At 45.8% G+C, this 13,419-nt stretch overlaps 1 protein-coding gene across 1 annotated transcript in view; it reads right to left on the bottom strand.

The window, feature by feature from the left end:
* Nucleotides 1–4,289: 4,289 nt before the first annotated feature.
* Nucleotides 4,290–13,419, bottom strand: part of IFT22 (intraflagellar transport 22) — an 11,749-nt gene continuing 2,619 nt past the window's right edge. The window contains exons 2-5 of the mRNA XM_034669952.1: nucleotides 8,504–8,580; nucleotides 8,297–8,386; nucleotides 7,821–8,023; nucleotides 4,290–7,137 (exon numbers count right to left, since the gene is read on the bottom strand). Coding sequence (XP_034525843.1) covers nucleotides 6,989–7,137; nucleotides 7,821–8,023; nucleotides 8,297–8,386; nucleotides 8,504–8,580 — 519 coding nt within the window. The 3' untranslated portion in view covers nucleotides 4,290–6,988. The remainder of the gene's footprint in view (nucleotides 7,138–7,820; nucleotides 8,024–8,296; nucleotides 8,387–8,503; nucleotides 8,581–13,419) is intronic.

Consider the following 13,419-nt stretch of genomic DNA (forward strand, 5'->3'; position numbering starts at 1 on the left):
AGGGCTACCTTGGGCATCGCACAGCCCTCTGGGAAACGCGACGCTGCCCTAAGGCCTATGGGAAATGTAGTCATTGATTAACTGTCACTATTGAGCACCTGCGATAAACCGGTCACGCTGAAGATAAGGGATTACACTCGCCTTCTTCTTTCTTGTCCACTCAGACACAAATTTTACTTCCGAAATACTTACGGAACCTGTCCCGTTTTCTTCATGCCAATCGCCAGTGCTGTGTTTCAGACACACTGCATTTCCGTGTCAACGTCCTCCTGCCATGTTCCCCTGGTGGCCCCAGTCATTTCTCCACGGGGCCACCAAAGTAATCGTCCCTGCTCTGCTTAGGGCTTTTCAGCGGCTAATAGAATCAAGTCCACGCTTCTTGGCTGGTATATATTTGACCTAACTTACTGTCTCGGGCTAGTCTCCCCATACATAAGAACCATCCTTTTTAGAATCCATCTCGTTTGCGATTGATACCTTAAAGCCATTGTCACCATTTTTTAAAAATGCAAAGCATAAGTTTCTGCTTTGAATAGCTGCACCGCCAAAAAGGGTGATAAATTCCAAGTGTAGTTGTATTTGCAAAATATCCTTGAAAAGTACTTGAAGTAGATTCTTATAAGTAGAAACCAAGTCACTTGTACTCCGATAAAATTAGAATTTTATCCCTCTGAACAAAATATTTCATTGCATCATTACGGGTAACATACCTAGGTGTTTTCCAGGCCTTGTAAAGTCACACAAAAGAGAAAGGAAGGATGGTTCTTGCATAAAGTACTTACCACAAAACTCCAGGTAGACAATAATGTAAAATAGAGGAGTTATTATTTTACATAGCACTTTGCATGTCTAAGATCTAAAATTATGCCCCATGCAAAGAGCTGCTTAAGTGTGGGGTAAATGTGCGCTGAGGCTTTCGAGAAAGGAGGCATACTTTTTAAAAGCTATCAGAAAGCCTAGATAGGAATGAACTGCAGAAAGATAGATGAGGTGTTGCTCACATCAAAGCCCCACGAACTTTCCTTTTGAAGTGGGAATACTTGGCAGACACAACATTTCCATTGGCTTTTAACTTTGGTAGGAAGAATGGCCAGTATCATAAATGTAGAGAATTATTTAACTGATAAAGCAGTTACGAAGTCACATTAAAAATATGTAATCTGTCCTTAACATTCAAAAGCAGAGAGTTTCCTCCCTCCTCACTAATCTCTTTGGGTTTGGTTTTTAAAACGGGAATCCTTCATTTGTTGCTTAAGCAAAGAATACATTTGTTGAGAAAGTATCAGCCAAGGCCAGGATACTCTCAACCATTAGGTGGGGAAGGCTGAGGTCAAGATCCAGAAGAGTCATAGTTCAGAGTAATTTACTTCAGTGGTGCAAACAGTTACTTTTTTAGCTGGTATTTTAAAAATTCTTATAGGTCTTCAGTTACCGGCAAATCTCTGCCCTTTGTTATAGCAATTCTGGCTACCACCCTTGTGGTATATGGGTCTTCTGGAGTTCCACAAAAAGTGTAATGATCTCCAGGAGCTTCCCTGAGCCATCTGCAGAGGTGGACGTTCAAGCTGTGATGTTAAATGACTAACTCGTGGTTTTCATTACAAGCTTCAATACTACTACCTGATTGGATTCGTTTCAGGAAATATGATACTATGATGCTAGCTCTATCTGCAACATAAGTGCAAACCATTTTCTGGGTGGCTCGGCTCCAAGAATGGCTATTTGCCCCACTGCTGTTGTTGTCCTTGTTGTTTACTAGGGTTCAGTCTCAGGGGTGACATTCTTGGCCATGTTCATCTGTGGACTCATCTGCCTGCCCAGTTACCACAGGACGGGGGAAGGAACAGGGGCATGGGGGCCAGTTCAGTCCCTGTCCCTAACTTACTGGGTCATCTTGGACTAGTCATTTGACATCTCCCCTTACCCTGCCTCCCCCCGAGGTGGCTCCTCTTCCATTAGCCCCTCAGGTGCCATTCACTGAGGCTGAATTATGGCCCCCCCTCAGGACCCAATCCCTGGAACGTGTGAGTGTTGTTTCATTAGTTGGAGAAAGGGTCTTTGCAGATATGATTAAGTTAAGGATCTTTAGATGGGGGAGATTATCGAGTTGGGCCCTTAATGCAATTTTAAGTGTCCTTATAAAAGTGTTGGAGGGAGGTTTGAGTCAGATGCACAGAGGGGACAGGAATGTGAAGATGGAGCAGAGAAAGATCTGAGGATGCTGGCCTTAAAGACCGGGGCGATGCAGCCACAAACGAAGGAATGACAAGCAGTCACCTCTACAGGCGTCCTTCCCATCCAGCTCTCATGCTGCCAGCAGAGTATATTTCTAAAGTGGAGAGCTGACCGCATTAATCTGCAGGGATGATTCTTCAGTGGCATCTCGAACCCTAACTCCTTGGCCTGGTCTGAGAGGCCTTTTACCATCTGACCGCTCATCCTCATCATTGTCCCAACTGTGATACAAAGAAAGTAATCTTGCCGTACGCTAGCACACGCATGGCAGAAATCACATCGTGCAGTTAGAAAATGGTATGAAATGAGAAATCAGACCTAGGATGCCAAGACCCCAGCAATCTTACCCTTCCCTCGAAAGGGCTGATGGTTGAAACCACTTTCCTAAAATTTCACATTCAAGCATATTTTTATCCTAAATCATGTATTTCAGTATCGTTAAAAATGTCCATCAATAAAAAGGTAATATTTCAACATGAATGGTTATTAAAATGATCTAGTATAAAACTGTAACATAAATGACTACGTGGAATAATTTGCAGCTACAAAAAGAATAAAGCAGGGGCGCCTGGGTGGCGCAGGCGTTAAGCGTCTGCCTTTGGCTCAGGGCGTGATCCCGGTGCTCTGGGATCGAGCCCCACATCAGGCTCCTCCGCTAGGAGCCTGCTTCTTCCTCTCCCACTCTCCCTGCTTGTGTTCCCTCTCTCGCTGGCTGTCTCTCTCTGTCAAATAAATAAATAAAATCTTAAAAAAAAAAAGGTGAAAAAAGCAAGTTGTAGGAAAATGTGAAGAGTTTGCTCTTATTTCCATTCACAAAACACATTGTACATGCACAGACTGCGTCTGGTAGAATATGGAAGGTAAGCGGCTTCTTCTTCTTCTTTTTTTTTCTTTAAGTAGGCTTCATGCTCAGCATGGAGCCCAACCACAGGGCTTGAACTCACAACCCTGAGATCAATACCTGAGCTGATATCAAGAGTCAGACATTTAACCCACTGAGCCACCCAGGCGCCCTGATAAGTGGCTTCTTGAGAGGGATGGGGTTCCAGCACAGGGAAGACAGGAAGACTTCTTCACAGACTGGGGCCCACGTGGTCTATTCAAATACAAATCTTTTTCTCTATTCAAGGCCTTACAAGGGTTGCACTCTGGCCCCCAATGTAAATGCTTGCTGCTGGGGCTAATTTATCTGTTGAACTCTTGGCTCTCATCAACAATCAGATAAAAATAATTCCTTTTTGTTCTGGAGCTGTATTCTCCAGACCGATTTTTTTTTAACTGCCGCTATTACGTAAAGATGATTTGCTACAGTTGGCCTTGAGGCTATTCTGTGTTCCTCACACATGTTCCAGGTCAGAAGGAAATTAACCTGGCCTTCAAATGTGCTCACAGGTAACCAGGCAGTTGGCTAAGAGGTGACTGTAGTTCCATCTAAATTTACCAGGACACTGGCATTACTAGCAAGTACCACTCTCTCCGACAGACTGCCCACACGGCTCCATTTCAGCCTCCTCGTTGTCAAAGTGAAGAGCACCCATGCCTCTTGGTTCTCTTAAGCGTCTCTACTTTTCTCTCACTGGCACTGGAAAAGACCTACATCTAACTTTTGATCTACTTAATGTGTTTTCAGGTTCGCTGTGTTAAAAAAAAAAATTCCAGGGGCGCCTGGGTGGCACAGCGGTTAAGCGTCTGCCTTCGGCTCAGGGCGTGATCCCGGCGTTATGGGATCGAGCCCCACGTCAGGCTCCTCTGCTGTGAGCCTGCTTCTTCCTCTCCCACTCCCCCTGCTTGTGTTCCCTCTCTCACTGGCTGTCTCTATCTCTGTCAAATAAATAAATAAATAAAATCTTTAAAAAAAAATTTCCAAAAATAGGGGCACCTGGTTGGAACATGAAGCTCTTGATCTTGGGGTCGTGAGTTCAAGCCCCATGTTGGGCCTAGAGCTTACTGAAAAAAAAAAAAAGAATCCAAATATAAAAATTATGGATGAACAAATTCCTAAGATTAAAGCAAACTCACTTGTACGATAACCTATAAACTCACCGTATTTGCTTATTCTGAGCATTAACACTTTTGATGGTTTTTACAAATTAGGTGTTAGGACGATATAACATTGTTTTTACATTTATTACCTGAAGGAATACTTCAGAATTAAGTTCCCCTAAGATCATAAAAAACTTTTTAGAAGATGTTATGTGTATTCTGCCTTCCAAGCTGATAATGATGTCCAGATATCAAGGATATTTAAACAAAATCTTGGAGAGGTTAAATGCTAATCTTCTTCAAAAATATCCTTGGTGGGGGATGCCTGGCTGGCTCCGTTGGTGGAGTGCATGACTTTTGATCTCGGGGTTGTGAGTTCGAGCCCCACATTAGGTGTGGAGATTACTTAAAAATGAAATCTTTGAAAGAAAGATATCCGAGGTGAATCGTACACTACTGTTCTAGCAAATTATTTACAATCACCGACAGAGGAATGGATAAACAAGATACAATCTGTCCATACAATGGAATATTATTCAGCCCTAAAAAGGAAGGGCATTCTGACACCTGCTAAACATGGATGAAACTTGAGGACATTCTGCTCAGCGACATACACCAGTCACAAAACTTAAAATGCTGTATGAGTCTACTTCTATGAGGTCCCTAGAGTAGTCAAATTCAGAGAGACAAAAAGTAGAATGGTGGGTGCCAGGAGTTGGGGGGAGGGGGAATGGGGAGTTAGTGTTTAACGGGTACAGAGTTTCAGTCTGGGGTGATAAAAATGTTCCGGAGACGTGTAGTGGAGATGGGCGCACAACACTGTGAATGCATGGAACGCCAGACTTGCACTTGAAAATGGTTAAATGACAAATTTTATGTTATGTATATTTTACACGTTTAAAAAGAGTAACAGGATTGTTATATTAAAAAATTATCCTAAGTGATCAAGTAAACCGCCTTGTAAGTTTATAATGAGAACACTGCATCTCTAACTATCATAACAGGGATAATATTTGAGAATATCCACCTGCTATATTCTCGATTCCCCTGAAAATCCTCTTTTTCTCCCAGGAAGCTGAGAGTTGAGGATGGACCAGACAGGCCAGCTGTGGCAAGGAGTCCAGTGGTCCTGCCACAGAGACCCACAGAGATCTGGGATGTATGGAGGACACAGCTGGTTCTCAGAAATGCGCAGGGCCAGGCCCAGGCAGGATGTGGCGGAGTCAGCCTGGGACCCCTCATTCCAAGGAGAAAACCCGTGCCACTGACAGTACCAGTCCTGGACTTGACCGGAGATGGCCAGTAGGGCGGCCAGTCAGGAAGGGAACCGGAACCTTGGAACAGCTGCCCCAATAGTAGCACAGACCCTGTCTGGACACCCTAACACCGTCTTGGGGAAAAGGGCGAGGAAGTAGATCGTAACCTTGAGTTGATGAACCCAAGGAGACTGAACTAACGTGGAAACTTTTAAATTGTAGAGATGGAAAAACAGTTGATTCTCACTATTCATGGTCCTTATGGCCTGTGAAGTCACCATGCGCCCTGGATGAGGGAATAGCAAAGCGCTGCTTCTGGGGAAATGCAGGGTTACATTCCTGTGTGCCTCTGATCAATTTCATCAACCATCAATATGTAACCTTGTTTTATGGACGCTTCTACTTAAAGACACCTTATTCAATATACGTGGTTGATTTCATCGACATTCAACACACAGCCAACCGCACTAGAACTCATGCTGGAATGAGGCTTATCTAAAGCACCAATTTTCTCCGTAAGTCACATCACAGCCTTTCTGCACTTTGGAACATTAGCCAGCTCTTCCGCACCACGTTTGGGGGTCATTTTAAACAGCAAAACCACTCACGAAAAGCACAGAAAAGTGAAAATGGGGCACCCAACAGGCTATGACAAGGACACTTGTATAGTTCGAGAGCTGAAACAAGAAGGCAGAGCGTGGCCTTGTTCAGCCTTAGCTGGATACGAGCGTGACTGATGATCCAGATTTCTGTCGCTCTGAATTACCGAAAGCACTGTGAGTAGTGATCTGGGGGTTACAAATCAGTTGGAGCCAGTCGGCAAATTCGCAAACGCAGAACCCACAAGGGAGGATCAATTGTACCCTCATTTGGCATCAGATGTGGTCTGGGTCCCCTCCTTACCTAGGAGGAGGGGAGCATGAGATTTAGACCAATTATGGAAAATGGAAGAATCTATCATTTTCCTCCATAGCGAAGGTGTAAGACTTAGTGTTGGACTCTACCTCCCTGTTATTTAGAGGAACAGAAAGGCAGCTCCACGAGGGGGAGGATTTTTATCTGTTTTGCTCACACTGCATACCATCAGCTCCTAGAACAGTGTAGCACGACATGTCAGTATTTGTTGAATGAACTAAGCAAAGAAAATCACCTTCAAACCAATACACAGGAATTAAACTATTGCAGAATCGTTTGGTTCTGACAGTTACAGTTCCACAGTTTTTATCACTTGACATATATGAAGGGGAAAGGAAAACAGCTCAGTTTTCCAGCTCTTGGAGAGGTTTGGGGCAAAGGAATCAGAAGGCAATATAGGATTTTCTCAGTTGAACTAAGGACAGAGAATAAATGGTATGAGTCAACTCCCTGGCTGACCGGAACCTGAGAGCAGATAAGGAAAATCTCTTCTACAGCCACAGGGAGAAGGACACATAGGTAGCTGGGTAAGATTCCAGGTCCGCCCCGGGGAACAAGTTGACCTCATGTGCAAGTGGAAGAGTCCAGATGAAGGCCGCTTAGGTGATAATTGACATCTCCTCCCGGTCTCTGCTTTCAGACACCGAGTTGATTATGCTTTTTAAATACTTTATAAACTCCAACCTGATCTCTTCGGGGTCATCCTCAAGATTCGAGTGCACCAGCTTCAGCTTGTTCAACGGGGGTGCTTAAAAAGGAAAATAATGTAATTAGGCATGAGCTTTCAAGGAGGGGCCCTTTCCAGCTGCCAGCGACCTGAGTCTTATCGAAGCCAATTTGTTTAACTTTCTAGAGGCCAAAAATACAGTTGTGTCTTGCTTGCCATGGTTTAACAGAGGAAGAAATGTTTCACCGCGCGCCACTGCACTCAGCATCGTGCTCGGCATACAGTAGGTGCCCAATAAAGAGTGCTACCACACTGCCACCTGGTGATGGGATAACAACACTACAAGCCAGTTCCAGGTCCTCTTCTCACACCAGAAAGGAAGAGATTTCTGAATATTCTGTCATCTTCCATGAGCACTCTGTCACCTCTGTCACAGTGTGTGTCACAGGCTAACTGAAAGCTTTTCTTGAGACAAGATCAGTCAGGAAAGAATGTCCCTAATAGTACTGGTGAGCGGCTAAAATCAGGTTTTTTCCCCCTCTTGGTGTCTGCCTGCTTTTAAAGTGTCTCTGTCCTGGCCTCGATGCCATGACAGCTCTTCCAACCTGGAGATTCCAATTTACATGGTAGGAAGAACAAAGGCCAAGGACACAGTAGGTGCTCAATAACTGCACAGAGCCACTGGCTTCAAAGACATGGAGCAATACACAAATGCCCAGACCACTGAAGACAAGAGCTGAAAGGAGAAACGGCAGTCTCCTTACACAAAGTTAGGTTTCCTTTATCACTTCCGGAGCCTGGTTTGTGGTGTGCGATCAGCAGACACTGAGTGTCTTGTAGGAACTGCTGCTGGACGAAGCAGGAATACCACATCTCGATTTCCTTCAGGTGGCTGGGGAGGTCGGCGTTGAAGACGATCACCACCCCGTGCGAGTCCTTCATCAGGGCTGGCCAGCAAGACTCAAACCTGAAAGGCAGAGAAGGAGGCACAGGAAATGTCAGGAGGCTCTGGTTTCTAGCCGAGGCCTTTAAAAATAACGTCTTAGGGTTAACTGATGGATGATTTGTCGTTGTGTCACAACCCAATCAGTTAAGTTTCAAGAGCCACGCATGTCACCAAATAATCGATCATGCCCCTAATACATGCTAGGAAGTGTGCTGGGCCAGAGTCCAAGGTGCTTGGCGGGCAGCTGAGTCTTGAATCATTTGATGAAACCAACCCTCTTTAAAGGAAACGTACTTTGGATCTCCGCCACAATCCCATAGCTCAAATTCACACCCCGTGCCTTTGGTGTTGCTGGTCACGTGGGGGTTCTCAAATTCCAGGATCCTAGAAATAAAAAGAATAGTAGCATCTCCACTTTGAGAAAAGTATACTTTGGGAATGCCACCGTCACCAAAAGGGGGGTGGTGGGCCTCTCTGGGAAACAGATTTGTCACCACTCACCTCACTCCCTGGGTTGGGTTGTATTCGGTGATGTCAGAAGATTCTGTCAGGAAGTTGGCCAAAACAGTTTTTCCACTCTGTGGAAATGAAGATAATAAAAGCTCTTTGCTGAAGAGAAGAAAAGTAAACCATAAATGTGCCCTCCAATAGCTGGCTTGGAATCGGGTGTGATGGCGTGTAGGCCACGTTCACCCCGAGAGTACCAAGGCACAGGGTTCTCTCTGGTTGGGTGGGCCTCGCTGCTTTACTGTATGTGGTGGGCGCAGTCTGGTCTGGGACCCAGCGTGCACCGGGTTTTAACGCTGGCTCTGCCCCTGGGTGACTTTCTTACCCACACTGATTTTCCTGGCTGGTTCTCAGTTAACTTATCTGAGAACAGAAAAGAATTGTTAGTGTGAGTCTCTCTCCTGCCTCCTCTCCACATCGAGTAACCAGTCTGTCACAGATATGAAGCCACTGAAGCCCAGAAAGGGGAGGGGAGTTCCTCAAGGTCACACAGAAGTTCAAGGTCAGAGCTAGGGCCCACAGTGGCGGGCCGTGCCACACTCTCACACAGGGCTGTTTCTCCTTCCAGACAATACAAGTCATACACAGTCCTATTAACAGAACAGCCCTCCTGGTCCCTCCACCCAAAGTAGCCATCTGTTCATCCATTCCATTCCCTCCTCAAAGGCTCTGTTTCCAGATATTTTCCGTGCATTCGCATCATTCATTTGGCAAATACTGAATATGCTTGGATGTAAGATAAGGCATTTTTTTCCTCCGCAAATTATTCCTCAGATGAAAGGGAATCTCTTACACTCGAGTCCTTAAAAATCTCTGAAATTATGCCCTGCTCTCTTAAGGACTTAATTTTGAACAACTGTTTGACGAGAAGCATTTCAATCAATGCCGGTTTTGGAGGCTCGTAGAGGTCACAAGACAGAATCAGAGAAAGGTGGGGAAGGGGCTTAATACTGCTTTAGTAATTTTTCCTGAGCATGGGGCCTCACAAACTAAATGTCACTTACAAATAACACAGTTGAGGGGCACCTGGGTGGCTCGGTCAGTTAAGCTGGTGTCTCAGTTGGTTAAGCATCTGCCTTAGATGCTCAGAGCATGATCTCAGGGTTCTGGGACCAAGCCCCTCATCAGGTTCCCTGCTCAGTGGGGAGTCTGCTTCTTCCTCCCCCTCTGCCCCCCCAACTAAATAAATCTTTAAAAAACAAAACACAGTTGAATGGTTATGTTTGTGGAGATCACGAATATTTGTCTATAGGATGAACGAATAAAGCAAATGAACTGATGTAACAGGCATGGTTCTTTGGGCTGGAATACATTTCTAGGGAACAGGGTCATACACAGATTCAAAAAGTGCTTATATCCTAAACGACTCAGATGGCGTGCTTTGTCGTGTGCGTGTGTGTGTGTGTATGTGTGTGTATGTTTTAAGTTTTATTTATTTAAGTAATCTCTACACTCAATGTGGGGCTCAAACTCATGACCCTGAGATCAAGACTCACGCACTCTTCCGACTGGGCCGTCCAGGTGCCCGTCATGTGGTTTAAAAGTGGCTTTGGTCATAAAATTGACTCGGGTGTCAAAGGTGCAGATGAGGAGCATGAATTTTAAAGCTGTGTCATGAAATGCAAGTATGGAATAAAGCAGCATTTCCAAATTAATAGGTATCTTTCATGTACCTTCAAATGTATATACAGCTACACGAATACATAAAACATCACGGAAGTGCATTTATATATTTCATCTATGCCCTTAAAGTTTATATATACATGTTGGTCAAAACCAATTGATTGAGGGGGAGGGTTCTTCCGGGAAAATGAAGAAACTGTCAGGCACATCAGGTATTCTTCAATGTCTACCTTGCCCTGAGCTGTTGAACACAAGATGAAGGAGTGCTAAGCACGAGGATAGAAATCAAGCCACAGGGACTTTGAACTGGGTGGTCAGGGAAGGCCGAAAGGGTGAAGTTTAAACCGAGATGTGAATGACAAGGAGTCAATCGAGCCTTCCAGGCGGAGAGAATGACTGGTTGGGTGGCACCAGGCCGGAACGGGCCGGCATGTTTAAAGAATAGAAAGTTTGGCCAATCTTTAGAGTATGGAGGTAGAAGGGGATATGTGTGTGCAGAAATATATTTTGTTGTTGACGCTGGGTGATGAGTACTAGGAGTTCCTTGTTTTTTCTCCCTCTGTATGATTGAGAATTTCTATAAAAAAAAGATATTTATGCTTGGTTTACTTTTCACGATTCTGTGCATATTGTTATCACTTGCCTATTTCGCTTACTAGTTATGTCTTGGCAAGTTCTCCATGTCACTCCACAAAAAGGTGCCTCCTTTTGGGTAACTGCTGGCGTCTTCCCCAGTATGAATGTGTCTTATTTAGACATCATGGGCACCTAGGGTGTTTACAACTGTTCAGTACCGTTTAATATCCCCTCTGGGCAACAAAGGTAAGTGTCTGGCTACCCTAGATTTTGAGAAATGTGAGTGCTGCACTGAAAGCTACGCACGCACGTTTTAAAGTTTAATCGGATTGCCAGTAAAGCTGTTAGCAATGTGTAGTCCCATCAACAGAACCCTCAGGTACTCATTCCCCTACAAGCATCTCGTGCTTCGTGTTATCAGTGTTCTAATTTTTTTCATCCACTCAGATGGGTAAATAAGCGTCATCTTGTTTTAATTCGCGTTCTTGTTCACTGTGAGGCTGAACACGCTCTTATACCTATTGGCCACTTGCACTTGTGTGCAGGGACTTTGCTCGATTTTCTGTTGAGTTCTCTTTACCGATTTTTCAACTTCCCTTGTGCGTTCTACCCGTTAAGTCTTGCTTTGTGATGTATTTTGCAGATACTTCACCCAGGCTTACTTTCACTGTCATTCCTTTTAGGGCTTCTTCAATTTTTCTGTTGTGCTTGAGGAGACCTTCCCTGGCTCAAGCTGAATAACATCCCTCCATTTATGCATTTACTACAATGGTTCTCAACGCGTGCTCCCTGGACAAAGCATCAGTATAAGGCAGATTCTCGGATCCCTCCCAGACCTACTGAATCAAAACTCTAGGGCAGGACTGGCATGTGTTTTTGTTGTTTGTTGGTTTTTAATACTTCATTTATTCATTTGACAGAGAGAGAGAACAAGCGAGAGGGCGCAGCAGGCAGAGGGAGAGGGAGGAGAAGCAGGCTCCCGGCTGAGCAGGGAGGCCCACGCGGGGCTCAATCCCAGGACCCCGGGACCACTACCCGAGAGAAGGCAGACACTAAGGCAGACACTTAACCGGCTGAGCCATCCAGGCGCCCTGGCATGTTGTGTTTTTAACAAGCCCTCCAAGCAATTGGGATGCGTGCTTAAGATGGAGAATATTCACTATTTCCACGGTAGTTGTTTCACACATTTAGCTTTAGTCCATGGGAATCTTATTCCTGTGTATGGTGTGAAGTCCACATGTAGATTTAACCCCCCCCCCACCATACGCACAATACGAGCGAACCGTTCAAAGACCATGCAATAGCCCGGTATTTCCTCTCTTTCCTTTTCTTGTCCCACAGGCATGTTCATTAGGGCCAACCTCAGGGGCAAAGGAGAATCGTGGGACCTAGACTCTGGCTCCAAAACGCCACTCACTACTTTCAGGCCTTACGACAACGGGGTCAAGGTCTGGGGGCGCCGATTCACGCTGAGGCCAGCGGCGCACACCGGGTCGGTGCGGTGGGACAGGGGGCTCCTGGGGGGCTCCCGGCGCAAGGCACAGTCCCGAGTCGCCCCGCGCCCNTAATTTTTTTCATCCACTCAGATGGGTAAATAAGCGTCATCTTGTTTTAATTCGCGTTCTTGTTCACTGTGAGGCTGAACACGCTCTTATACCTATTGGCCACTTGCACTTGTGTGCAGGGACTTTGCTCGATTTTCTGTTGAGTTCTCTTTACCGATTTTTCAACTTCCCTTGTGCGTTCTACCCGTTAAGTCTTGCTTTGTGATGTATTTTGCAGATACTTCACCCAGGCTTACTTTCACTGTCATTCCTTTTAGGGCTTCTTCAATTTTTCTGTTGTGCTTGAGGAGACCTTCCCTGGCTCAAGCTGAATAACATCCCTCCATTTATGCATTTACTACAATGGTTCTCAACGCGTGCTCCCTGGACAAAGCATCAGTATAAGGCAGATTTTCGGATCCCTCCCAGACCTACTGAATCAAAACTCTAGGGCAGGACTGGCATGTGTTTTTGTTGTTTGTTGGTTTTTAATACTTCATTTATTCATTTGACAGAGAGAGAGAACAAGCGAGAGGGAGCAGCAGGCAGAGGGAGAGGGAGGAGAAGCAGGCTCCCGGCTGAGCAGGGAGGCCCACGCGGGGCTCAATCCCAGGACCCCGGGACCACTACCCGAGAGAAGGCAGACACTAAGGCAGACACTTAACCGGCTGAGCCATCCAGGCGCCCTGGCATGTTGTGTTTTTAACAAGCCCTCCAAGCAATTGGGATGCGTGCTGAAGATGGAGAATATTCACTATTTCCACGGTAGTTGTTTCACACATTTAGCTTTAGTCCATGGGAATCTTATTCCTGTGTATGGTGTGAAGTCCACATGTAGATTTAATCCCCCCCCCCACCACCACCACTACGCACACTACGAGCGAACCGTTCAAAGACCATGCAATAGCCCGGTATTTCCTCTCTTTCCTTTTCTTGTCCCACAGGCATGTTCATTAGGGCCAACCTCAGGGGCAAAGGAGAATCGTGGGACCTAGACTCTGGCTCCAAAACGCCACTCACTACTTTCAGGCCTTACGACAACGGGGTCAAGGTCTGGGGGCGCCGATTCACGCTGAGGCCAGCGGCGCACACCGGGTCGGTGCGGTGGGACAGGGGGCTCCTGGGGGGCTCCCGGCGCAAGGCACAGTCCCGAGTCGCCCCGCGCCC

This window comes from Ailuropoda melanoleuca, chromosome 10 (genome assembly GCF_002007445.2).
Source record: "Ailuropoda melanoleuca isolate Jingjing chromosome 10, ASM200744v2, whole genome shotgun sequence".
Classification (NCBI taxonomy): domain Eukaryota; kingdom Metazoa; phylum Chordata; class Mammalia; order Carnivora; family Ursidae; genus Ailuropoda; species Ailuropoda melanoleuca.